Source organism: Drosophila innubila (assembly GCF_004354385.1).
Source record: "Drosophila innubila isolate TH190305 chromosome 3R unlocalized genomic scaffold, UK_Dinn_1.0 2_E_3R, whole genome shotgun sequence".
Classification (NCBI taxonomy): domain Eukaryota; kingdom Metazoa; phylum Arthropoda; class Insecta; order Diptera; family Drosophilidae; genus Drosophila; species Drosophila innubila.
The window spans coordinates 29,629,184-29,656,983 of record NW_022995380.1 but is presented as its reverse complement, the minus strand read 5'-3'; the positions used below and the strand labels follow the sequence as shown (position 1 = coordinate 29,656,983).

Below are 27,800 nucleotides of genomic sequence, written 5' to 3'. Positions count from 1 at the left end.
ATGATTAATTTAAAATGGTTTTCAGTTTCCATTGTCTGATAAGAACCGAATCAAGGGAGACAAGTTGTTGTTCTCTATTTGTCAGAATATAAGTCTTATAATTACATTGTAATTATATTATAATTCAGCTAAAGCACCATTTTATGTAACTATAAATGTCCTTTCAATATATACAATTTATTAACTAGCTTTTTTAAGGTATATGTTCGTTATATGTATACGTGTATACTTGTGTATATGTTCATTCGCTTTAATTATAGTTGATTATTGTTTATTTTTTGTTTAATAGTATTTTTTTACTATCATAATGCTCATGAGTTTGGTAAATATTCAATATTATTCGTATTCCATCATATCGCCTTTAATATTCTTTGTGTCGACACCTGATTTCTGTTCTCATTAACTCTTATTAAATTAAAATTAAATATGTATATTATTAATTATGTATATGTTTAATAGGGTATATATATATATTTAAGCATTTTGATTTGTGGTATTCGTTAAAGCGATTTGGTTTTCCTTTGAGTGGGTGACTTGCTTTAGTATTAATATTTACTTTATTGGTTTTTCTGAAGGCATTGACTATGTATTTTTAGGCTTGCGTAGGTTATAATAAGTATACTCGTATATATAGTTTAGGTATATAGATAACAATGCACGATAATTGTCTAGCATTTGTGTTGAGTTTCAATAGCTACTTATTCACTTAACTTACATCAACAAAATTTCCATACATATGAATATACATATGTAGTTCTTCCCGACCAAATCATATCGAATAGTGTACAACTGATTCAAGACCTAGGCAAAAGAAATTAAGCTAGGCGTTACAACAGAAACCGTTACACTAAGAGGCCTCCAAGTTAACCATAAAACCCGCGTTTCATTCAAATCTCTATTAATTACTTATTGAATTGCTTATTGTTGTTGGTTTATTAAAAAAAAAACTAAACAATTTTAACTAAGTAGTTGCATCGGCATCTACGAGTACATTTACATTAATATTATTAGCTTTATTCGAAGACTACCATAAAATCCCTGTAGGTTCTCAATGCATCTGCATGTATTCTCTTCTTACGTTCTCCAACAAACACAATAAATAACGAATAAAATTAATAAACCAATCCTAAACTAAACAAATGTCTAATAGCATTCAAGAAGTATCATTAAACACCCGTTCATTCTTATATACTCGTACATAAATAGCTTATGAATACCTATTAATAAGTTACTCGTCTCGATTCGTATTTGTATTTGGAGTATTTTAGTTGCATGGTAAAGTAATTTATATATTATTTGATTGTATTTATGCTTAAATTCGTTTGAATTTAACATTTGATATTAGACTAACTGGAAAGTATCAGCATGGGAAGCGCAGGGTTAATAGAGTTGCTTTAGTTTGGTAAGTATTGATAGAAAGAAAAAAAAGAGGAAATTTGGAAAATAAAAGTTTTTGTTGTATGTGTTTATATATTTGCGTGTAATAGTGTATGTGTGTGTGTTAAGCGTGTGTACAATGAAATGTATATGCACTAAATTAAATTAAAGCGTGGTTAAGTACAATATGTAATGCTTTGCTATTACATACATATAGCATCGAGATCCGTTCTCAAAATACATGAAAAATAATGTAAGACATAAATAATAATCTTGTGGGCTTTAAAACTAGTATAGCCGTATAGAAAAACAAAGATTAACAATCAAGCGTATTGTAAATGTTCAACAAAATAATTTTAAACCTAATAGTAACAATAACTAAACAAAAAAAAAACCAACTCATAACTGTATAACAATTTTATAGTGACAATTTAGAAAATTCACAATTTTTAAATTAAAATTAAAAATTGCAATTTCCTGATCAACGCGCGCACGGACAAATCCAAAAATACTTTCTTTGCTTTGGCTAATAAAAAAAGAAGCTATAAAAATTCTTATTAATAGCACAACAAAAAAAGTTGCTAAGCCTAATAAACTAAACAAAAAAAAAACGAAAAAGATAAACTTAAGATTTAAACTTTGTGCAGTTTTCATAAACTAGACAAATACGGAATGAAAAGTATAGAGACAGCTTTCTTAGCAAAAAAAAAAATGATATAGTAAGATATAAGGTAATTGAAATAGACCATATTTCAAGTTGCTTGGGGGTTTCGTTAAGCATTCGAATGCCCGCTTCAAATGCTGATATGTAAGCATGATTATCAAAAAATAGTATGAGTAGATATAATATATGTGAGGAGGAATGCTCATGTTTAGCCTAAAAGAAAATATATACATATATATATAGATATATTATTAAATATATATATATATGTACATATTACATATATATAGTTATACTTATATATACTTAATATCGTACCGTTCATGTAAATACATCAAAATAACTGAGTGTGTAGGTTACAATATTTGAATATGTGTGTGCAACACTAACAATTTCCGTTCAAAATCTGGCCATTCGAAAAGGTTGGCTTTCTGTTTGCCTAAAAAGTGCACAAATTTTGGTATCACTTAAAATTCAAAAAAATTACATCCAACGTTTGACTTGAAGTACGTTAAAACGGTACGCTAAAAGTGAGCCCAAATCGCCTTAAATCGCCTGTTGTTGTTAATGCTGTTGTTGTTACTGCTGCTGCTGCTGTTGTTGTTGCTGCTGCTGCTGTTGCTGATAGTTATACAATGAATTGGCTGCTGCATTTGTAGCGCTGGCATTTGACAATAGATTCAAATTGTTTGACTGCTGATTGGCATGTTGCTGAAGTTGAATAAGTTTCTGCTGATGCTGCTGCTGCTGCTGCTGATGATGTTGCTGGTGTTGATGATTATGATGATTGTGATTATGTTGCTGCTGCAGCTTGTGATCCACATTCAAACGATTGCCAGAGGACGCCAACGAAATCGTTGATGACGACGACGATGGCCCAAAACCTACCAAGGTCTGGGACTTTGAGTTGCGCGTCAAGGGCTTGTGATTCTTGACAATATCACAGCTATGCTGCCATTGCCAACAACTGCGACAAAAGTAGCTGAAACCATAAAAAAAGCAATACGTTAATTCTAAATAGAGATTTAATAATTTAATAAAATATTTACCGAAAGCAGGACAATTCGCGGCAATAATATGGCCCATGTTGGACACCACAAATCGAGCATAGAGCATCCTCCAGATACGGATCCACCTGCACCTTCTTCGTAAACTTGGAAGTGCGTATCTCAATGAAAGCCGCCGACACAGCCTTCATATAAGAGCGAAAGTTGCTAAATGTCACACGGCCGGAGCCGATGGGATATTTGTACTTGTCCGTGTCGATGCCCGCATAGAGGACACCATCAAATAGATCATCCATTATTGTGGCCAATCCCTCGGCAGTTAGTTTGCCATGCAAAGCGCCAACGAAAACCGTTTTTGTGGGATCTAATTTCTGTGAGCTGGAGCGCACAAAATTGGAATCAGCTATAATCCAGGGAATTACTTCAACCTGATGGGAAAAAAATAATATAAATTATTTGAAATATTATATAGACAACTATCAGACTTACGTCCTTTGACTTGATGCGTCGCGAGGAGATTTTAAAGAAATAATTGCTGCCACTATGCGAATCATCGACTTGCAATACACAAGCTGAAAGCAAAGCTTTTACTTGTTTATCCGATTCAAATATAATGTAGACATATCCTTTGGGTTGTGTCGCCTGTTGCTCCTTACCGGGCCATTCGACTCTGCAATTTGACAAAAGGGTTTGTTTAGTAGGTTGTAGTAATTTTTTAGAGAAACTTCACAATTAAGCGGAAATTCATCAATTTAATCAATGTTACTTAATAAAATTAAGTTAGAAATGAAACAAGACAGCAAAGACACAATCACTTACCTAATGGAACCAAAGGGCTTAAAAATTTGTATCAACGATTGCTCACTGATATCCCAAGGAATGCCACCAAGAAACACTTTGGGGGAATAGTTCAGCATACGATGCGAACGTGGCGGCAATTGACCGCTCCAGGTGCATGATGCCTCACACAATGCGGCCGAGCTTCTGTAGAATTTGGCAACACGATCCAAATGCCAATCATTGGATGTGCCTGTGGAATTGCCTGCCCCTGCCACAGTAACGTTGCTGCCCGCACCGCCGCCAACCAGATTGCCTAAACTGGCCGTTGCAGTACTGTTTAAATTATTGGAAGAGCTACCACCGGCGGTAGCAGGCAAATTCCCCGCATAGCTTTGCAGCAGCTGATTGAGCAGAGGCATTTGTTGCGTTTGCGCTTGCAGCAACTTGAGCGTGTTGATGCGCTGCAGATTCTGCAACTTGGCCAATTCCATGTCCACAATCGTAAAGTTCTCTAGACTGCACTGATTGAGGCAATCATTATTGCCAAAATCAAAGTTCTGCTGTGATCCACTCAACAGCTGTGATTCATAGTTTCTATTCAAATTATTGAATGGCTGTTGCTGTTGATGCTGCTGCTGCTGCTGTTGTTGTTGCTGCTGCTGCTGATGATGATGTTGTTGTTGTTGGACCTGCTGCTGTTGCTGTAAATGTTTCTGCTGTTGCTGCTGCTGCTGAAACTGTTGCTGTTGCTGCTGCTGCTGCATGGATGCCAGCTTATTATTGCTAACAGATAGCAGATTCTAAAATGAAAATTAAAATAATTCATTAATTAAATATTTTCACAATAAAAGAATAACATTTACAAGACCCAAAATTAAAGTGGAAATAGCGAAAACAAAAACTAAAAAATTCAAATAGATAAAAATAAATAGGAATATTCTTGTTTATTAATATTAGGAAAAAGTAGCTTTGAATATGTTTTTTTATTATTCTAATTATTCTTTTCAAATAGTAAGACACATTTTTATTTTATTGTGCAAACCAATTTAAGTTTTATTTATAATTTTTAAAAAATTTTAGTCGACTGAATTCAATAAAAATAATTATGTAGCAAATATTTAATCAATTCTACTTAATTCTAATGTGACGAGAAACAGTTTTTTAACTGGTTATTTCATTAGAGTGTTTATTACAACAATTTATAAACATTTTTGCAATTTTAAATTATTATAATAAATATTCTAATATTTATAAAAAGCACGAATAGTGCTTTCAATTTAATATTGTTTTCTTGGTATTTTTCAAAAATTTTTGGTAATAAATATAAATTTGTACATAAGTTTTTAAACAATTTATCGGAGAAAAATCTGTTTCAGTGCTTAAAGTGGGACCATAAAAATACATGTTTCTTAGTTTAATTATTAATTAAGTATTAAAATTCGAATAGACAATCGATTGATTGCTTAATCCAGTCTACTTACGATCATGTCTAGTAGATTGGGTTCATTGATGGACTGATTGCTGTTCTGGCTCTCCGGTGAATTGGAGCGTGTGGATGCGTTCTGCAGATTTAGACCAAGATTGCCGCTGCTGGTGTTGCCCAAGTTGTTGTAGCTCTGCTGCTGATAAAGCATATTAATTGAGTCGAGCGATAGGCCATTGGCGCTGGAAGAGTTGCTGCTGTCACTATAATGAGGATAAGGGAAATAAGTGAATATATTGATGCAAATATATATATATATAACAATTATATAGGTGCCGCATTCGTTACCTGACTAAAGGTGAACTGTGAAAGGAGCGATTGTAAATAGATGAAGGCGTACTTGGCGATAAGGGTGCAGAGCAATCGAAGCTGATGTTTGATCTTTGGAAAGCCTTAAGTGGGTTACTTTGTGCAACATTTTCAAACTAATTACGCCAATTCAGCCCCAAAAAGAAAGAAAAACGAAACGTAAATTAAATAAATTATTAAATATATATAGAAAGAGATGGAAATTAAAAGAAATAATAAAACGTAGACACACCACAGAGAAAGAGAGAGAGAGAGAGAGAAAGATACAGAGAGAAAGATAAAGAGAGTATTTTTTTGGTGCAAATTCGGTGCAATTAGAAGATAGAAATAATATAGAGCTGAGAGTTACCTGAAAGTAATCAAAACTTGACTTGGTGCCTGGTGAGGCCGAGGAGGATTGTGTTGAGCTCGGTGTCAGTGGTGCATAGGACACTGCGTTCGCCGACAGTTGCTGTTGTTGCAGTTGTTGTTGCTGTTGTTGACTTAAATCGCCAGTGGCAGCGACAGCGGCAGCTGCAGCAGTCGCCGCTGCATTGCCAAGTAGCAAGTTATTAACGCCGCCGCCGCTGCTGCTGCTGCTGCCGTTACCTCCGGCGCTGCCTGCAATGCCTGCTGCCGTTGTTGCTACTGTTGCTGTTGTTACTGGGGCTGTTGCTGTTGCCTGGGCTGCAGTTGCCGCACCGCTGCCGCCACACAAGCCAAGTAGATCGTTTAGTGTAATTGGATCTAAAACAGAACAAAATTCAAAAATATTAAAAATCAATAAATTTCAAATAATATTAAAACCAATCTGAAAAGTTAATACACAACATTTAATTAATAATAAAATATATATATATAGTTAATCTTTTAAGAAAATTTAGATCTAAATTAAAAATACTTATTCTAAGCGCATTTTATACAGTTTAATCTATTTTAATTTAAGTTGACAAGTTGTTGATTAAGTGTGCAAATATTTTTTGCTTATTCTACGATAATTTTTCTGATTTACATGGTTTAAAAACCTACATTTAAGTGTACATTTACGTTTTAGTCAAATCAAATACGTTTTAAGCACATTTTTAAGTTCAAAAATACTGAATTACTAAAGTTCTTTAAATTTTGAGCTTAACAAATAATACGTGAATTAATGAAACTCTCTTTAATGCATTGGTTGATAAAAATTCGAATTTAAATCAGGGTAGAACTTGACTTTTTCCATCTGTGTGCGATTTGTTTTTACTGAATGATGAATTAGACAAACATTTATCGTTCAATTCAATAAATCAAATAAACAAATACAATTACAAGTTGGCCAAATTGCCAGTCACAATTGCAATTGCATTTTGGCTTCTAAAAGTGCTTTGCAAATATTCAAAATGTGAGCTAATAAATTAAGCATAAATATATGCTGAGTTCTGAGTTCTCAGTTGTCTGTTCTCAGTTCGATGTCGAAGCCCGAGACGAGAGTTTTCTTTTTATATAGTTGGCAGCAATTGTAACTTACTGCAATTGCTATGGTTTGAGTTGTTGCTGTTGTTGTTGCTGTTGTTGTTGCTTGCGTTGTTGTCATATGCCAAATTCTGTGCGCCATCGCCATCACCAGCTGCCTTTGCCATTGCAAGGTCCTCATCATTGGCAATATTGCTGGTTGATGTGACGTTGCCGATGTTGTTGTTGCTGTTGTCGTCATATTTAATGCCAAATTCAAAAGTCTCTTGCGTGGGCGACCTACTTGGCAGAGCATTTGGCGTCTGTCTCATATACAGTTCCTTAATTCCCAACATCCTTTATCTGTTTCTCTGTCTTTCTTTCTATATATATATATCTGTATCTCTGTATTCTGAAATTCTTAGCTATTTGTTCTTTTCAATTCACTCTTCTTCTGTTTTATTTTTTTGAAATGGTCACTCTGGAATGCTGAAATGCCCGCTCAATTGGTTTGGACTCAACACACACAAATATCTCGCGTCGAGTCTCCTTTGAATGGATGTATTTATTTTTTTAAAATTTGACTATTACTTGAAAATTTATTGCACTTCCTTTGCAAATGGCAATTGGGCGTGTACACTTATAATGCAATTTATTTCAAGGAATTTTATCCAAGATTAAACACTACTTGAAAAACAATAAGAATAACAATTTAACTATCGAAGGATATATGTGTGCCGACTTCAAAAAGTAAAAAATGATTGAAATTTATAACGTCGATTGCCAGACTCCAAACAAAGTTGACAATAAAATGACAAGAAAAACTCAAAATCCTAACGACGATAAACTCAGTGTGCACCTCGTATTATCTATAATACTTTAATATAAATACTCTATCCGTGGATATTATAATTTTAAATTAAGAAATGACAATGCTTTAAGTTCTTAATATATAACAAGTATTTAGAAACAACCTGTATTTTCTTTTAAATAAGATACTTAATGTTTACAGTGAAAATTATTTTTCGTTATGAACTTTAGTATTTTTGCATTAATTGGACTGGCTTTTAAATTTAACTGACATTTTTAATTTTTTTTAAGTTGTTGAAAAAACCTGTACTTTTTTGGAAAATACGTTTTTAATAAGTGATGTGAAAGTGTATTAAATTTTCGGTGTGCCAAAGATGTCTTCTCTTTTTGGCTTGTTTTATTTTTGTTATTACTGAGGCTGTGCATGTCAATTGCTTGGTATTAACATATCAAATATATTTAAAGTTAATTAAAAAAATCACTTTTTCATTCTGGTTTATTTTTCAAAATATTTAAAGACTCGTACCCACCATTTATGAAGGATATAAGTCCATCGTTGGCATCCGTCCGCCTGCCCAGCAGATCCTGATGCTGCAGATGCTGATGTTGCTGTTGCTGTTGGTGTTGATGTTGTTCCAGGAGGGAGCTAATCGAATGCTTCTGCAGTAAATCACTAGAGGTGGCGCCACTCAAGGCACGCATGTTGCCGCCGTTGGCAGCGTTGCAATCAGACGCCTCGTACTGCAAGGACACAATGAGAAAAACGAAGGATAATGATGATATTTTATTTCAATTGTAATAAAAACGAGTGCTTAAAATTCGAAATTCAATTCGAAAAAAACTTGTACGATAAAGTGTTTGCAAGTATTGGTGGCAGCTGCAACATTGATTGTTGCACACATGGCCATTAAAGTCAACCAAACTATTGTGGCAACTAATGAATCGTTTATCTTTCGCATTTCTTGCCACATGATGTTGCAACAACGTAGCCAAGTTGGCAAGACAACCGCACACGAGGACACTCACAGTCACAGTTACAGTTACACTTCTCTCTCTATCTGTCTCTCTCTCTCTCTCTCTCTCTCTCTTTCTGTCTGTCACGACAAAAGTACACTCGAGCGTTTGGCGCAATTAAAAGCGCATCAAGTGTCACTGGAGCACACTTAAAAATGCCAAATTAGTGCAAATATTGTTATCAGGCACTCACCAAACAATTTAGCGCAAAATGGCGTACAACTCATTACGTGGGATTAATCCACAGACAGAGACAGAGCGAAAATGAGAGAGAGACACAGATAGAGGGCGCAGCAAAGATAACAGAGACAACACTGAGTGTTTACTGTGTCCTTATTGAACACCTGTTCCGATTAACAAAATTAAAGCGAATCAGTCAAATTATAAATATAAATTAATATTTTAAAAACTTTTTAAATTAATGCAGCAGCACACAAAGAGAGAGAGAGAGGAAGTAATCCAGGTATCTTTGACAACATTATATTATATTAATTATATTATATTAACTGTTAGTCCCTGTATTTCAATTAACTTAACTTATATTTTCATAAAATTTTCGTTTATTTAAGCAACAGCAGAAGAAAGAATAACCAAGATTACAGAGTAGAAAAAGTAAGAGACAAAGAAAAAGTAATAAAAAAAAATAATTGTTCACACCGTTATAGGAAAATCATTAGCAAAAACTCTTTGTCCTAACTCACTGACCATTACACAACCCAAACCATAAGACCTTGGAGGCCGAAATTTTGACACACCACAGCTGAGACAATTTTATCGTGCAACAAAACGGCGAAATTCAAGGTCAAACTTCACACATTGAAAAAATTGCTTAGTATTAAAAACTTTGCTAGTTTTAGAGCTATCTTAGCCAAACTCACAGATTGTGTATTTTTTACCATATGTTACACCCTGACCATATTTGACTATTTATATAGCTGAGTTTTGAGTTTGCGATATGTTTTTAGATCACTAATTAAAACTTTAGTATAGGAAGAGCTACCTAGATCAATCTAATAATAATTAGTACCTTATAGATATTTTTATAATTAAAATAATAAATAAATTGTTAGACAATTTAGTAACTTTAATTTTCAGGCTGTAAATTTAAAGTTGTTGAGAAGTGACGAGTCTATAACGAGAATTCTCCAGGCAGGTTTAACTCATGTGGCAAGTTCTAAATGGGAAGTCAGCCAACATACAACGAGGCATACTTACTTTTTGTCAACTTGTCACAACTATGTTAAGTACAAAACTTGCAATGGATTTAAAAATTGAATGACAACTTGATGAAGGTACGTGAAAAGTCGGAAATGGCATGAGCATCCGTATGAGCATACACACACGCATCCACACACACACAATCGCACACCCACACCAACACACACACACACACCAACACCAACACCAACACATTTATAGATACAGGAAGACATACAACCACTCAATGTGTAGACTGGGCTACTGGACAACCATTTCTGGCTGAAATGCGGCATTGTCGTAGCCTGTTGACACATTTACCACAGTTACACACACACACACACATACACAGTGTGTGCTATAAGTGTTTGACTCGCATGGAGATTTCACAGTTTCGCCACATCAGAGCTATAAAAAGAGTGGCGTCAATGAATGCAAATTACAAATACTCGTACTCGTAGACGTAGTCTTCAAGCTATTCTATTCTATAAAACCGAGGACACGTTTTTCTGCCTATTTATCACCCCGTCTCACCATGACGAAATAACAAACGAAAGGCCAAACGAAAGCCGAGAACTGTCGCTGCCGGAAACGATAAAGCCAAAAGAAACTAAATACGAATTGTTGTGTGTAGAAGCTGTGTATAGTTTATATTTAGCCTGGCTATTAAGGAACGGCCATTCAAGGATTTAAGCTAAACTTTATAAGAACTTTAAGAATGCTAGATAGCGTGAATTTTTGACATGTTTTGATTTTATAAAAATACTAACTGTTTAAATCAGGTTTCATTTATTTATAATCATTCAATTAAACAAATAAACAGATTTTTAAATTAATAATTCTAATTTTGCATTGAAATCAGAACCATGACCCAGAGGTAAATTTTCATTTTCAGGAAATTAAAGAAATTGGAATGCAGAATGAATAAAGAGGCCAAACCATGATTAAAATGGCATTCCATTAGAATATCGGTTTAGTTTTGCCAATGTTATGATTGCTTGAAGTTGGTTAAGCCTTTACCTAGCGACTTTACAAGTCAAAATTTTTGTTCAATTTAACATGAATTTTTACAGAAAAATGAAACGTCTCAGAATCAAGTTTAAAGTGTTGTTTTATACTAATTACGATATAAGGAGTTGATTTAAAGTGAAAACTTGAGATTTACAATTTTCAATTTTCAAAATATCAAAGGGGGGACCCTTAGCATCGAAATCGAAATCAAAACATGGACGCAAAAATATTTTTTTTTCGAAATTAATTAAACTTGAATGCAGAATAAATTAAGAGGCCAAACCATTTTCAAAATGACATTCCGGTTGAAGATCGGTTCAGTTTTGACAAAGTTATGAATGTTTGAAGTTGTTCGAACCTTAAACTTAACAACTTGACAAGTCAAAATTTTTGTTAAATTTATCATGATTTTTTACAAAAAAATGAAATGTCTCAGAATCAAGTTTAAAGTGTTGCTTTATACTAATTACGATATAAGAAGTTGATTAAAAGTAAAAACTTGAGATTTAAAATTTTCACTTTTCAAAATATCAAAGGGGGGACCCTTAGCATCGAAATCGAATTCAAGACGTAGAGGCAAAAATATTTTATTTAATAAAATTAATTAAATTTGAATGCAAAATGAATTTAGAGGCCAAACCATTTTCAAAATGACATTCCGTTTGAAGATCGGATTAGTTTTGACAAAGTTATGGAAGTATCTTAAAGCTGAATTTATAAATGAGCAATCATTAAGAAAGTATAAATAATTATATAGTATACGTTCTTTTAAAGAAGTGCAGCGAAAGGCATGGCCTAGTTAAGATACTCTTTTGTCCACTGTAAAATCGCATAAACTAGGAAATTGAATACGACAAAAAATCTTAACCACTTGCTCCGTGGTAGACGACGACTTCGACTCGGACTCTGGACATTTACACCAAACCATAGAGGTTCCATTCCCATCACATTTGCTGCTATTGCCCTTTGTTTGTCTTTGACGTCAAGGATTTTCCAAATTTGATTCAATGGTCTTTCCCTTGTTGGGGTTGTTATTGTTGTTGTTGTTGTTGGTGCTGCCTGCCTGCCTGCTGATTCTGATTGCCACATGAAGATATTCGAAATCTCTCTCTCGGCATTCGAGAGTATGGGGAAGAAGTTGAGGAAAAAGAGCATTGAGGGCTATAACTCAGTGTGTAGTTATTTATCCAGTGTCCATTCTGGCTTGGCTTCTGCACATTTCCATCTAACATCTTCATCTCATTTTTGTGCTGTTTTTCATTTTTTATTTTTGGCAAGCGCTTGACTGATTTTGGAATGTTCTGGCCTGCATTTTAGTGCATACACATGTGATGTGCAAAGAGAGGAGGGAGGAGGGAGTGGGGATTTAGCCAACAAGGGTCTCTGTTGGCTGTTTGAGAAAATTACAAGTTTCCGCTTTCAGAAGTCTTACAAATTATTATGTTTGCAGCGTTTACAACACTTATTAGATATTGTTGCCGTTGTTGTTGTTATTATTGTTGCTACCCAGGGAGATGCTGGCCTGGCCAAAAGGGTTTGACATTAAAATTTGATGGCATGTAGTGATAAGCGTTCGATGACGATGTCGATGTCGTTTTCGTCCTTGCTTCGATGCGATGCGATTCCATTCAGTTGGATCCCTTCTCCAGTGACCAGTGTAAAAAGGTTAATGCACAGTTGTAATTTTTTATGGCCGATTACATGTTGCAACTACTTGGAGAACTTGCAACTGGCAACCGGTAGCAACTTGGGAACACTGGCAGTCCATAAAGAATAAAAGTTATTGGCAAATACATTTGAATTTACTTTGCGTCATTTTATGGCCAGTTACGTGGCGCGTTTAACTTTAAGCTCTTGTCAATCTGTACATAATATTTTAATAGTTCTATATTGCATATGTAAAGAACACTAGGCTGTAATACTTTACTTCGAAGCGACTTTTAATTAATACATTTATAAGAATGTGAGGCTAATAAAAAACATATATATTTTAAAGATTAATTCCTTAACTTTAAAGTCGTAATACTCGTAAATAACGTAGAAATTACTTACTCAAGTTACATTTTGTCTGTTAGCCAATGTAATCATTACTTGTGCCTTGTTATTATGATGAAATCTGAGTTACTTCAGTTTGAACACGTTGGCCCACATGTGTTTCTCTTTTGGGCCAACAATTGAGCGTTTAATATTGTAAATTAAAAAGTCTTTGCTTTTTTAAATCACAAGGACATAATTCAACTAGATTCGAGGGAAATCGATTGAATAGGAAACGTATTCAAATGCCTGCAGGTTGCAAATGGCAGCGGCACGTAATTGCAGTGCCTACAAGTATGCAACACAATCGACAACAGCGAGTTGTTGCTGCTGTTGCAGACCAGGGACTCAACTACTGTAATTTCTAGAACTTGAAATATTTAATGGATTTTTTGAAGAAACTAATGAAATTATATAATTTTTTGATGTAAATAACACAAATTAATTTATAATTAATTAATAATAATTAATAATAATTATATTCAATAATTTGTTCCAATTTGTTATGTTATAATTTGTTGTTTACTAATTTGTTAGTAAATATTTCTGGTTATTTTGGTATTTTTAATTATTTTTTATATTAAAAATATTTTTCTTAAATTATAAAAAATTTTTTTTATTTTAAAATTAGCATTATTTATACAAATGTTTATAAAATTAAAATTTTAATAGAAGCTCATAATTGGTTTTATTAGATCAATAATGAGAGCTAAAATTAATTTTTGAAATTTGATTTTTCAAAACCCCTAAACTCGTATCCCTGGTTTCAGTTGCAGCTGCAGCTGCTGCAAGTTGCTGCATAGGGCAAATTAAATTGAGTTGCATGATGTTAAATGTCATTTCATCAGGCAGCACTTGATTTGTGCTTTGCTTTGACACGCATACAAGTTGCATAGTTGTAAGAGAGTGTGTGGCTGCCACACACGCACACACACACACATACAGACACGCAGTTATTGTGTATATTGTTGCTGTATGAATGCAAAGCATTAAATGACGCCTTGAATGAACTATCAAACAGATGCAGCAACAGCAAACGTTGCCTCCTCTGTTGCTGCCTGTGTTGCATGCATCCATTTAATAATAACAATATCGTAATTCAGGCAACTCTCCGACAGAGCAGCGTCCCGTTTACATGGGCGTAGCACAACGACGACGACAGCAGCAGTACCAGAAGGACGACAGACAGACAGACAGACAGACCGACAGACAGACAGACAGACGAGGAGTGTAGCGACATTTCAGTTTCAACGGCAACATTTCCGATGCCTGTGCGCTTTGTTGTGCCACAGTCGTTGTTATTGTTTCACTGACTACAACGGCAACGAGAAAGAAGAAGCAACGGCGAGAGAGAGAGCAGCATAAAGAGATAGAGTGAGAGAAAAAGACAATTTTTTAAACAGCCGTCAACAGGCATTCAATATGCTAGCATGCGTGGGTGTGTGCGAGTGTATGTGTCTGTGGGAGGGTGGTGTGTGTGTGTGCTAAGTGGAAATAAAACACGCGCTTTTTGCCCAACGTATTATCTGTGCAAGTCATCGCACCACGGGGCGTATGATGCATATCTGTTGATGCAACGCGTAGACCAAAAGACTACGCAACATGGCCAGTTAACTTGTGCAACAGCAGGCACTTGACCAACTCAGCTTCAACTAATTATTAGAAAACTTCAGCGACCAGAATAATTATTAAAACTATTTTTTTTTGATTAGAAGTCCCATAAGTATTACAATTTTAAATATTATATTATATAATTGAATTATTACCCTAAATTTTTTTTTATTTCTAATTTTATTTGAATGCTTTAAGTTGTCATTAATTAAATAACTTACTAAACTATGTTGTAAATTATTTAAATTGAATTTTTACATTAAATTAACCAATTTTGCACAGCCAGTCCAATTTTTTCCCACCATAAACAATATTTCTATCTTTTCTGTTTTAAATTGAAAATGTAAAAAAAGGTCTATTTAAAGCTTATTTAAAAATCATGAAGTGCTTTAAATGAAACAGAAACACATTTTGTTTTAATGATGTGTTCTTGGACTTTAAAAATTTAATTTGAGTTAATTTTGTTTAAAAAAAAGTTGTTGAAAGTTTTGTCGACTTCTCAGTTTAAATAAATCAGAAGAATTCTAAATAATTTAAATTGGAATAAGAAGAGTTTTAATAGCCTGCAGGATATCTTAGAGTCGTTCAATGCAACAATGTCGCTGTACATTTACTTTGTTTTATTTGGAGAATGAAAAACTTTTTCATGCCTATTTAAAAAACAGCAACAACAACAACAACAGCAACACCAACAACAAACTCCGCTTTGGGTGTTGCCCTTTTGTGGTTGCATTTATTGTTTTTGTACATTTTGCCTTGTATTTTCTTTGGTTGCATTTTTGCTCGCTTTTAATGATAACACAGAAGCGGCATTGTATCTGCCCTTCTGCCACGCCCTCTCTCCCCATCCTCCTGGCCACGCCCACGCATGGTCTCATGCATTTAATGCTAGATGTCTGCTAAAGTAAATTCAATTGAATTTTTGCAATTTTTAATGCCAGCGGCTCATATCACAATCACTACGCGCAGTTCTCCACCACCCTTACCCCTCACCCCTCTGCTGCAGCACCCTTACAGACCCTACCCCTCGTGATAACCTCAGACGCCACACCGCAAAACGCGTCGCATTCTTTAATACCCTTGCAAAGGGTTTTATGAATTTTCTCAGACAATTAAATTAGGTATATCGGGAACTTTATATTATTTTATATTCATAAAATTAGCTACAGATCCGATTTTTTGGAATCAAAATATTAATTAGGAATCAACAACTATTCCTTTCTAAAGATATTTTAACTTAATTAAATAAAACCTTAAATTTTGTGTAATAAGTGACTTAATTTAACTGCTTTTTCGTTGTTATTTAATATTAAACACATTTTAAGCTATTTAAGACAAACCTATGTTTTTTGAAAAAAATTGCATTATAATATTGTTTAAATCTACAATCGTCTGCAAGGGTAATAAGGCTTCGGCCTGAATAATTTATTTTACTGGCTTTTTTTATTTTTTGTTATCCCTCTGGCTGGGCGTGTGATTTGCTTGGTATCGACATTTTAATGATGTGCCTCGGGGCGACATTCACCGCCATTGTGAGGACTTCGTCGACCGCCGTCTTGTACTTTTGCCATTTGCACGACAAGGACGAAGGAGGACGACGTGGCCACCGCCTGGTGCAAGGCATTCCAAGACATTCCACTGGCCAACGCCAACGCTAAGCTGTCAGGCTGGCAGTCTTTTGTTAGAAAGCACACACAAATACGTATGTATGTACATGTATTTGCATATATATGTACATTTAATATATATTTATATATATGTAATTGTATATTTTACAAGGATCTGTAAATGCTTTGCTTTTAAAATGATTCTTCATTCATTTTTGCTTCGTTTCCTTACGTTTTGTAAGTGTAATGTCAATGATTTTACCCTAGAGAATAAAGAATCGAGTTGGATGGCTAATAACTGGCAATTGCAGTCGAAAAAATGCCCGGATTTCAATTCAAATACTACTTGCGGGTGTAAGGCGGCATTGCTCGTGTATTGGGTGCTCACAAAAATATTAAAAGCCGATCTGTTGAAACACAACAATTAGCTAAACTGAATTAATCTCATTGTCTACCCATAAAGAATGTGCTTTAATTGGTAAGAAGATAAATATGTTGTTCTGAATTTACATAATGCATAATTTAAAAAAAATAGTTCAAATTCCCTCAAAATTTTTTGAAATTTAAACATGCGTTTCTGTTTTCATATCACTCTTCAGTACAGTGAGGATTGTTGAGTTGAGTCTATTTTGAATGCTGTTAAATAACTGTGTCACAGCGGGGATCAGTCGTTGAACACAGAGCAAAAACTTTGAGAATAAAATGTTGAACAAACGACAAATGTACTTTATTTATAGGCATTTTTAACAGCAGGCCAATGCCACATAAATAAAATATATTACATAAATACATATAAATAAAGCGACGGGTGAAAGGAAATGAGAAATATAAAGTATACGCCACATGGTCAGGACGAGGAGAAGAAGAGAACCAGGAGGCCAGGAAGCATTACCGCATGAAGGAGTCGCCTTTTTAGACATTACCAACAAAATAAATATGAATAAATTTCTATATGTATATAAATATCTATATAAATATGCATTTATATATGAAGACAATAACAATGGGGCTTGTTATCCCACACTCCTCTGCCGCTTGAAGGCCCATCAATGCGAATGCCGCTTACACGACAAAATTGACATTTTGCATTTACTTATTTTTCCTATCCATTTTATTTCTTGCACATTTTTTTTATTCTTTCTCGCTGCCACAATAAAATGAGAAGAAAAATTGCATAATAACCCCTTTGAAATCGTCGGATTATCCTTAAATATTTGTGTAAACATTGTAACAAATGCACAGCCCCCATTGTCAGGCCGAGGATGACTCCTCATGCCACATGCCACATGCCTCGTGCCTCATCTTACCGTTCTCAAATGGCTGAATGATGAGCAATAGACAGAGCTCGTCACAGTCGACAATGAGCAACTTTGTAGCTCTACTGGATGACAGAAAAGGATGCAGAACAGCACAGAAAGAGAGACAGAGAATGTGGGAAAGGAGACGCTTACGCATGCAACAATGCAAAAAGGAGGCGGCATACAGTGGAAAAAACGGATAAATTAGTTTAAATCGGAGAATTTGTAATCAAAAATTAAAAAAATATATATTTATAAAATAATAATCAAACTATAATTTTATTATAAAAAACAGCACAGAAAGAAAAAGAAAGAAATTATTAATAAAATAATAATTAAATTAGAATTTTATTATAAAAAATTATAAAATTAATCGATTCTTACATTATTGTATAAAATGTTAAAATAAGCTATTTTAAAATTTTTGGAACAACATTAACAATAAAATTTAAATTTTAAATAACCAAAAAATGTATTTTAGTAATTTTAATATTTCTAGCATTTTTTTGATATTTTGAAACGTAAAGTAATTTCATATTTTTAATGCTAGTTTTTAACTTAATTATTGTTTCATTTTCCCACTGTGCGGCACTTTGGGAGCGTTTAAGCCGTGGCAGCAAGGGGAAACATGTGCGTAAGCCAAGCCACATTTACTAGCATATTATAATGATTACATGTGTGTCACTTGACTTAGCAGAGAGGGGGAGTGTAGCAAGGACGGGAAGGGAAAGGAAAGTACGGAAGCATCTGAGACAAGCGACAATTTGGGCTTAGTGGAAATTGTCTGAACTGACATAATATTGACTTGTATGTCACAGCTTAAGGATATCCTCAAAGCTAGCATTTAAATTGGCAATTGTTATTGCTCAGCTGTGAAATGAATGTTAATTTTGAATTAGCTTTAATTGCTGAATCAATCTAGACCCTAGCGATCATCAAAAAATAGTGAGAAGAGTGCATGATTTACTTGATATTTCCAATAACAAGTGAAAGATACTTATTTCAAGTGCATGACAGCGTAATCTTCTTAAATATTATTACCAAGACAGAAGGAAAAATGTACTCGTAATGCGCTGCCATTTTTATATGCTCGGTAATCTGCTTTGTCATCATTATTTTTATACCCTGTACCAGGCTATATTTTCCTTTAACTTTGTACAAATGTATGTAAAAGTCTAAAGAAGGTGTGACAATCCTGATTGTGGCAGATATGATTAGGAATAAATTTTAATATAGCTATGTTGTGTCCAAATTTCAAAGTCTCCAATTTGAAAGATTTCCATATTTGTTTTTAATCTTAAAAATAAGCCTTTTTTCCTTTTTTTATTAAGTCTATTGGTTTTTAAAATAAATTCGAAAAAAGTTCAATTATTAGCTCCAATAAAAATAAAATAAATTTGTAGAATAGTTCACATTTTACAAATGTTGTATAATTAAATTAACTTTTTTGAATACTCACAGACTTTAAAACTTTTCTATATTTTAAAGTCAAAATGGTTGTTCTTTTATTTAAAGTCTTATACAGCTTTTAATAACTTTCCCCAGTTAAAGTTAAATAAATAAATAAACTTCAATATACTTTTCAATACTATACTGGGTATCATGCTGTCGCGTTTCACCCTTTTTTTATAGCATTGCAATCGAATGATTTCATTGTTTTTCTATTGATTTCCATGAGGTGTCCTTCAATTTTATTTTATTACTGACATTTAAAGTATAAAAGTTGGAGTCTGAGTAACATTTATAAATAAGACTTTGTTGCCTCGAATTAAATCATCCCATTTCAATTTAAATGAATTACTAATATTTAAAAGCGCAGCAAATTAAATCACACAACAAAGAGTACAATTAAAAGCTTCGTTTCACACACACACACACACACATACAGACTCAGAGGACTTGCCACACAAAGAGGCAAGTATGACAAGAAGGCGTTGCACTGTCTAGAAGTGTAACCGCAAGTTTAATCGAATTCAACTACTCATAATGTGCAACAGACAACAAGACCCGGCCGTGTTGCATGCAGTTAAGTAGAAAGAGCAGATGGTGCAACCTCTGCACCACCTTCTCCACCCTCACTCCCTTAAGTTGACGGGCGTATAAAGTTAAGCGCTAATCTCATTAGGATCGTACATCCATCCAACCATCCATCCAGTGAGAAGCAACAATCAGTTAGTAGCTAAACTTGAAGGTGCAAAACGTGGCAACAGAAAAGTATGCTGAAAGGGGCAGGCAGGGGGTAAGGCGGTAGGGCGTGGAAGCATAAGCAGAAGCAGCTGATGCTCTCGCTCTCATCTCTCAACTGAATCTCTGGGGAATTGTCGTCGTACGTGAGCGTTCTCAATTACGACTGCGAGTGCGAATGGGTTTTATTATTATTTACATACCTGTTGCAGCAGGGGCATTGTTTTGAATAAAAATTCCAATTTCCACACTTGTGTATTTCACGTGCCGTTAGCCGTTGCCGTTATCCCTGTCGTGTTCTCGTCCTTCGTCCTCGTTGTCCTCGTCGTCGGCTATGGCATCGGCTGCCGGATAAGCTGACAAAGCGGCAAAACAGATGTCGCCACTTCCTTTTGGGCCAAAACACACAACAGCAGCAACAACAACTTCTCTCAGTTTATGCTCTCTCTAGCAACGCTCTCTCTCTCTCTCTCTGGCACACTCGCTCTGTTTTCTCTCGTCGCTCTCTGCGCAGCGTGTCCTTTATTAAGGCAAGAGCAAAGTTCGAACTGATGATGCGGCTGCCCAAAAATGTTGGCTAACCGGCCTCAGGCAAACATGTTTGCTGGCCAAAATGCTTTTCAACTTGTTGTTGTTATTGTTGTTGTGATTGTTGTTGGTAATCTGAATTTTGGCAGCACTCGGCACTTGACACTGGGCAGGACAACAGAAAACAGACAACAGGCAGCCGTATCAGCTGACGCAAACGCTCATCGATTCATTATTGCCCGTGAATAATGCAAATCCTCGGCTTGTACCCTCTGGAAATAGACAAGACAAATACACCAAAATTAAATCAATTTATTCAATGTGATATTGAACCTATAACGGGAATAATAGATTACAATCTGTTTGGAATAAAATATAAATTACTATTTTGTGATTTATCTAAATTAATTTAATTTTGATTTTAATACAACAATTTATATTGTTGTATTTTAATACAAAAATTATCTTTTAAAAAAAATGGAAATGTGCTTTAAAATACATAGAATAATTTTAGTTCGTAAGAATTTTAATTGAAAAGCCTCTTGAAAGTATAAATAAGAAATATACTTAAAATATTTAAAACAAATTAATTTTTTCAATTGTCTCTGATAAGGAATTAAATTAAGAGTGACATAAAACTTAGCTTGATTAATGTGCTTAATGTGAATTCAAAGTATCGCAATTCAAGTGAAAAGTCTTTTCATTTTCTATTTATATCCAATTCTAATGCTAAAGCTAATGTGTATGATTATAATATTTTAAGCCCTCAAAATCATATAAACAAACACCCACACACACACACACTTATTTAATGGGCCACACACCCACACATACGCACTCCATTCAAAACTCTGTAAATGAGCTTACTAAAGCGTTAAACGGTGTAAATCGATCAAGGCGTATACCCGCAAACATAACTGTAATTAACCAATTTCCGTCATTACCCCCCTTTCGCTATAGCTGTCAACGGGCATCCTATCGGGTTTGAAAGTCGTTTTTTTTTTTTTGAAAGTGCTTTCGTGCGAGCGAATGCTTCATAATTTTCGTCGTTCTCCGTAATTATTTTAATTTTCTTCTTTTGTTCGGAGCGCCTAAAATGGACATGGGCACTTGAAAGAGGAGAAGGAAAGTCCTGAGTACGTGTTGATGATGCTTATGTGTGTGTGAGTGTGTGTGTACGCGTGTGTGTGTGTGCGTGGTGTAATCCTTTTGAGAAACAGGAAGCGAAGCTATTATTAGAACCATAAATCAGCATGAAATGAGCATGAAACGCCGCAACCAGCAAACCAACAACAACAACAATGAGCTCCTCCTCAGAGTTGCCAACTCAGCTATTTTACGGCCAGATCGGAAGTTACTCGAGTGCCAATTGCGAAAAAAAGAGTGGTGAAATGTTGGGAATTGGAGCTATTTTTAAAGTTTAAAAAAAAAACTAGTGATTAAATGCTTAATACTATACTGACAATAATTTAAATACTAGATTAATTTTAGGTTGGTTTCGCATTCTGTGGAACCCATTTATATTGCCTATTTCGGTGTTTCTAGCTCTTGGAGGATCTGGAGTTAAAACCAACGGACTGACAAATCAATCAACCTTAAAACTATAATATTTTTTTATTTAATTATCTTGCAGATATGATAACTATTTTTAGATGTTAATATAGCTTTTTTTGAGCTATGGAAGAGTTGGCAACACTGCGCCTCTTGCGTTAGTTTTTGTTCTTCTTATGCTACTCCTTGGTTTAATGTTGTTGTTGCTATTGGTCTAGCTCTAGCCTGTTACTGTTGCTGTTGTTGTTCCTGCTGCTGCTCCTCTCTGTGCGTATTCGCAGTTGTAAAAGAGTAGTAGTATTTGTTGTTGTAGTTGGGGCTGCTGGGCAAATGACGTGAGTATGGCAATGGCAACGGAACAACGAATGGAACAACGGAAAGTGGAAAGTAGTAAAAAGACAGTGACGAAGGCTGATATACCGACGCCACAACAACAGCAACAACAATAATAAGGAAAGCAACACACGCACTATAAAAGGGCATTCAAGTTGCACTCGATGAGAGCATACAGTATGTCAAGTAGTTGCTTTGACAAATTTACAATGTTTATTTTTTGTAGCAAAAAAAATTAATAATAAATAAGTTTTACTAAGCTAAACTTATTTTAAAAATAATTAAAAACTTGTATGAATTCTTTTTTGTTCAACATAGTTATTTGACTTACTGTAAATGCAAATGAGACAATAAATAACTAGTAAAATTTAAAATAAATTTTACTTAGCTTAACTATTATTAAAAGTAAAAGAAAAGAAAATTTTTATGCATTTTTTCTTTGTCAAATTTATTATTTGACTGACTGTAAATGCAGCTGAGACAGAATCCTGTGTCTTGGGAGCACTTGCACTCATACTCACACACACTTACACTCTCACACACACACACACACTTTCTCACACTCCCTCGATTCCGTTTTCGCACTACGTGTTTTATATGTAATTGTTGTGCCGGGCCCATTAAACTATTCTATTTTTTTTTTTAATGAAGTTTCTATGTATTTAAATATGTTAGTATGTGTGTACATACCCAAAAATTACAACAGGCAGCAGCTTTTATGTTTACTTTGTGTTGCACGCGTCGCTCACATAAATTTTTGGAGTTTTTGTTTCATTTAAATTTTGCACTCGCATTCAATAATTCTCTTCCTCTTCCCGTTTCGTTTCTCGTCCTATTCTATTGCATGCGTGCAAAGCACATTTTTTTTACTCACACTCTGCTACCATCCGGCATAAAACCGTTACTTCTATTTCTGTTGTATGCCTTACACGCTTTTTCGTTAATTTTACTATACTACTGTTGTTGCTCTTGTTTCTTTTTTTTGTGTTTCAAGTTTATTTTGTATTTGTAGTTTTGCAGTCTCTTGTAAAAATGTGCTATAAGATGAAGGCGTTGTATTTATATTTCCTATATTTTAAAAACGACAAAAAAGAAGTGTTTTTATTTGCACTGTCAATTTTTTTGTTGGTTGCCGCTCAAGTCAAAAATGCAATAACCTCACCTAACGAGCAATTGAAATACACTGAAGCCAGGCGTCGACAGATGCTGAGAGAGAGCGCAAAAGAAATCTCATTTTCCTATCTCTGTTGGCTGCTGCGCCAATCCTTAACCCCACAACCCCAACCCCCAAAACCAGGAAGAGGACAACAGACAAGTTGCAAAGAAATTGTCAAACAGCGGCATTTACTTGTTTGCTAAGCTTAATTACACAGTGTGGTTTACTAATTTTATTGATTTAAAAAAAATTAAATTTTATCTAATTTAAATCTAATTTTTTTAAATTAAAAAAAAATTTTTTTTTGTTTTGATAACTCAATTTATCCACCTATTTTTCACAGTGTAATAACTCGTCATATGTGTGAATGACAATATCAGCTGTGTTCAGAAGAGCTGCCAACTATTGGATCGACTTGTGTGAATGGCAACACCTGCTGTCCTAATGGCGCTGCCAGATTTGATCGAAAAATGGGGAACCGACTGATTTTCTGGGATCCAAGTGTTGCCACACTCTTGTGACTGACCCGGGAATACCTTAAAATAGCGCGCGATTTAAATTCACAAATTTTAACAAAAAAACGGAATGCAATAAAGCAAATGTCAATGACACATACAATGAAATTCTAAATTGGATAAGATAGAGGAGAGTGATTGTATGTAGGCTGGAATTTCGTCGTCAATTCTAGCTCTAGAATTTAAAATGATCAAAAAGATCATTCAGAAAAATAGTAACAAATGTGACAAAATGAGCTAGATCAGATTTTTAGTTCTGGCAACGTTAAAACTTTCTACCAGGTGGCAACGTCTTTGAAGAAATAAAAATTCGCTTGCCGGGTAGAAAGAAGAAGCAAAAATTAACAAATTGACAATCTATTATTGATATTAGTGTTTAAAAATGGCTGGCGATAATGAAAACAGTAATACCGAAACTACAAACGATCACATTGATCTGGCGCAATATCGCAGATTAGTCAAGCAGTTCATAGACATGGTAAGAGAGCAACAGACGCAAGAGATACAAATGTAAACAATTGTTTTTGTTTTATTTGCAGCGTCGCTATTCGACTGCATTGTTTTGGGCCGAAAAGGTGGCTGTGCTAAGTGGTCAAGAGCCGCGGGATGTCTACTACCAAGCGCAGTGCATGTTTCTACTTGGCGAATTTCATCGGGCAGCGCATACAATTCAACATTATCAATTGGAGAAGAGTTCGCTGCCTTGTTTCAATCTTCTGCTGGAGAGTCTGCATGCCGCCAAAGAATTCAATGATGCGGCAATTATCCTACAAAACGTGGATGTGGAGACCATGAGCACTTCCATAATAAATCCAAATCCCAGCCAGGATTGCAACATGGAGAGCAACAGCGTCTTTGGTGGCGAGGAGAGCAATCGAAATGAACTCCTTGCATCCATTTATCTGATGAAAGGCAAAATCTATGAGGCACTGGATAATCGCGGCATGGCCATGGATTTCTATGTGCAGGCCCTGCACAAATCCATTTACTGCTTTGAGGCCTTGGAAGCCCTGGTACAACATGAAATGCTGATGGCCTGGGAGGGTATGATTATCAATATTTCACTGTCTATTTAAAGATAATTTTATAATATTCCACTGTATACCTTTCTAATCTGCAATTCTTGCATATTTTTAGAGTTCGAGCTGATGCATCACTTGCCACTGGCACAACAATCCAGCGAATCGGATGCCAAGTTCATTTTAAAACTCTACGAATCTAGATTGAAAAAGTACTATGAACTTATCTCAGCGCGTAACGCCGAGGAAATCTCGCCCATTGTCAATCCCGATGTGCTCAAGTATATTAAGGAGTTTACGGTGCGGGTTCAGCAAACCTGCTCAACGGACACTCAATTACCCAAACCCGCAACTCTCAAGGTGCCCGTGACGCCCAGTCAGTTTATGTCTCCGGCACAAAAGTGAGTAACAATTGTGCTTGATAAGATCATTGCTAATATGGTTTATTTTTCCTCTAATTGACAGAGTTCTGGAGGATTTAAAAGCGCCGACCTTTTCGCTGCAGACAAGTCTGTCGCGTGCTTCCTCCATGATTGATTCGACTCAACGTTCGCTCTTTGATGCCTCCAATCGAAGATTCTCGCGGGAACAGGATGTGGAGACATTGATGACCTTGAACGATTGCTTAACCCGCGTGCAACGCAGCACGGACATAATGGCCGCGGAGGCGGAAAAGTGTTTCTATGACTGCGATTATAAGCAGTGTCTCAAGATATTGAATACGTACGTTTCTTGTATCCCATTAATATTTATGTATATTTCAACATTTTCATACTTTCAGTTTGCTTAAAATTGATCCCTTCCACAACAACGCGATGACTATCCAAATTGCCTGCCTTGTGGAGAATGGTGACTTCAATAGACTCTTTTATGTCGCGCACAAGTTAGTCGATCGTTATCCGGACAAGGCCATTTCGTGGTATGGCGTTGGCTGCTACTACGACATGATTGGCAAAAGTGATCCTGCCCGTCGTTACCTCTCCAAGGCCACATCCTTGGATCGTCTTTATGGACCTGCTTGGCTGGCTTATGGTCACTCCTTTGCCAATGAGAATGAGCATGAACAGGCGATGGCAGCTTACTTCAAGGCCACTCAACTGATGAGAGGCTGTCATCTGCCGCTGCTCTACATTGGCGTCGAATGTGGATTGACAAAGAATCTCGAATTGGCTGAAAAGTTCTTTTTACAAGCCATGACAATAGCTCCCATGGATGTCTATGTGTTGCACGAACTTGGTGTCATCAAATACGAGTATGAATATTATGATGGTGCGGCCACAATATTTCAGTGCACCGTGGACATTATTAAACAGCGTGCCAAGACCAACAACGAGGAGATTTCCGCACGCTGGGAGCCACTTTTCGTTAATCTGGGACACTCGCTACGCAGAATTCAGAAATACGAAGATGCACTCCAGAATTTTCAATATGTAATAATTAATTTCCATGCATTACTTTATATATTTTTGTTACCCTTTCTTTGCTTAATATTAATTGGTTTTTAAATTGTTTCTTGCAGGCTTTACTGTTGAATCCTCAATGTGCAGCCACATACACCGCCATTGGCTTTACACACTCGCTGCTTGGCAATTTGGATGATGCTATTGAGTATTTCCACAAGAGTTTGGCACTAAATCGTGACTGCATTGTTACATCTACAATATTGAAGAATTGCATTGAGGATTTAATGGATGATAGCATGACTATCAATGAGATTTGCAGCATAGCTTTAAGGGATGTCACGGAATCCATTACGGCCAGCAGTCGACAAATGCTCAATGCGGATAAACTGAATGGCATCAAGATGAATCTCAAGTTCGATGAAGAGGAGGAGGTGTCCAATACCAATACCAATACCAACACCAATACCAATACCAATTCCAACTCCAATTCAAATTCCAATGACGATTCAAACATGGTTGTTGAAATGAGCCTAGATTCTTAATGATAACTTTAACTTAAGCACACACACACACTAGAATCAGAAGGTTTGTACCAAATGTACAGTATGTCAAGTAATTGTTTTGCAGAAGAAACAAATTAACATATTTTATGTTCATGTTTTTTTTTTTTTTTAAATTTTGAATAATAAATACCAAATATGGGAATTTCAAAGTCAATAAAACAATTGCTTGACATACTGTAGACAGAACTCCATTGTGCTTTTGCTTGCACTTGAACCCAATTGGCTTAAAATACTTGCACAGCTGTTTCAATATTTCTAATGAGTTTCAAAGAAAATAACCAAATATGCTTGGGATTTTTTTTTTTTTTACCAAAAAATGTATTTTCCACACTCTATTGAAGTTGCCGCTGTGCTGTGTTGTGTTTTAGGTGCATAGTCAGTATTTAAGTATGCGAATTGTTTAAATTAAGATCATTGTATGCTAGGCTGAGTTAAGATTCATATACTAAAAAATTAGTTGTAAATTTAAGTCAATGTTCCTTGTTAGCGCATAATCGTAAAGTGGATCACGAGTGTTTCCACTCTAAATCCCAGCGTAATTATACAATGGAAATGTTGTGAATATAAATCTATGCAGGGAAAAAGGTCACAACGATTGTCTCTTATCGGTTATTGTTACCAGTAATGTGCGAAAAACAAAACTAGAGAACTACATTAAGAGAATGTCATTAAACTTTGCATATATGTAAACTAACTACTGATACACATTATGGTAATAATTGGTAAAAAAAAAAAGAACAACGAAAGTACAATAGAATTTGATATGAACGCGAGCGTGTGTTATCCAAATATTTGTCCAGCAATTAAAAACGTGTGACGACAACAACAAAAATGACGACGGCCCGTCTGAAGGTCTGTCGGGTTGAAAATATGTTTATGCATCAACTGATAAAAACGGGCACGTCTTGAGTATATAAATCCATTCCTGGCCAGCAG

At 35.1% G+C, this 27,800-nt stretch overlaps 2 protein-coding genes across 3 annotated transcripts; one reads left to right on the top strand and one right to left on the bottom strand.

The window, feature by feature from the left end:
• Positions 1–1,491: 1,491 nt before the first annotated feature.
• Positions 1,492–23,504, bottom strand: LOC117790889 (cytoplasmic polyadenylation element-binding protein). Of its 2 annotated transcripts, XM_034630497.1 has the most exons (11): positions 23,371–23,504; positions 22,899–23,276; positions 20,000–20,596; positions 8,371–8,581; positions 5,970–6,346; positions 5,600–5,736; positions 5,310–5,514; positions 3,868–4,628; positions 3,538–3,718; positions 3,091–3,476; positions 1,492–3,023 (listed from the first exon to the last, which is right to left on the bottom strand). In XM_034630497.1, exons 3-11 carry the CDS (start codon positions 20,015–20,017, stop codon positions 2,621–2,623), a joined length of 2,679 nt encoding a protein of 892 aa, XP_034486388.1. In that variant the 5' UTR covers positions 20,018–20,596; positions 22,899–23,276; positions 23,371–23,504; the 3' UTR covers positions 1,492–2,620. The 2 variants fall into 2 exon arrangements, with proteins under 2 accessions (XP_034486388.1, XP_034486387.1); XM_034630496.1 differs by lacking the exons at positions 8,371–8,581; positions 20,000–20,596; positions 22,899–23,276; positions 23,371–23,504 and adding an exon at positions 7,107–7,854.
• A 703-nt stretch (positions 23,505–24,207) lies between these two features.
• LOC117792121 (cell division cycle protein 16 homolog) lies at positions 24,208–27,598 on the top strand. The gene is made up of 6 exons (XM_034632112.1): positions 24,208–24,357; positions 24,419–24,923; positions 25,017–25,299; positions 25,364–25,621; positions 25,680–26,328; positions 26,418–27,598. The coding sequence occupies exons 1-6, from the start codon at positions 24,262–24,264 to the stop codon at positions 26,841–26,843; spliced, it is 2,217 nt and encodes a 738-aa protein (XP_034488003.1). The 5' UTR covers positions 24,208–24,261; the 3' UTR covers positions 26,844–27,598.
• Positions 27,599–27,800: the final 202 nt, after the last annotated feature.

Bases quoted from the DNA above. Each gene is read 5' to 3' on its own strand.
- LOC117790889 (XM_034630496.1), bottom strand. From the start codon at position 7,386: ATGTTGGGAATTAAGGAACTGTATATGAGACAGACGCCAAATGCTCTG. The intron at 6,347-7,106 runs GTAAGTTACAAT...GTTCTGTTTTAG, and splicing joins CTCAAACCATAGCAATTGCA to ATCCAATTACACTAAACGAT. The intron at 3,719-3,867 runs GTAAGTGATTGT...GTCAAATTGCAG, and splicing joins AAGCCCTTTGGTTCCATTAG to AGTCGAATGGCCCGGTAAGG.
- LOC117792121 (XM_034632112.1), top strand. From the start codon at position 24,262: ATGGCTGGCGATAATGAAAACAGTAATACCGAAACTACAAACGATCAC. The intron at 24,358-24,418 runs GTAAGAGAGCAA...TTTTATTTGCAG, and splicing joins TCAAGCAGTTCATAGACATG to CGTCGCTATTCGACTGCATT. The intron at 25,300-25,363 runs GTGAGTAACAAT...TCTAATTGACAG, and splicing joins TTTATGTCTCCGGCACAAAA to AGTTCTGGAGGATTTAAAAG.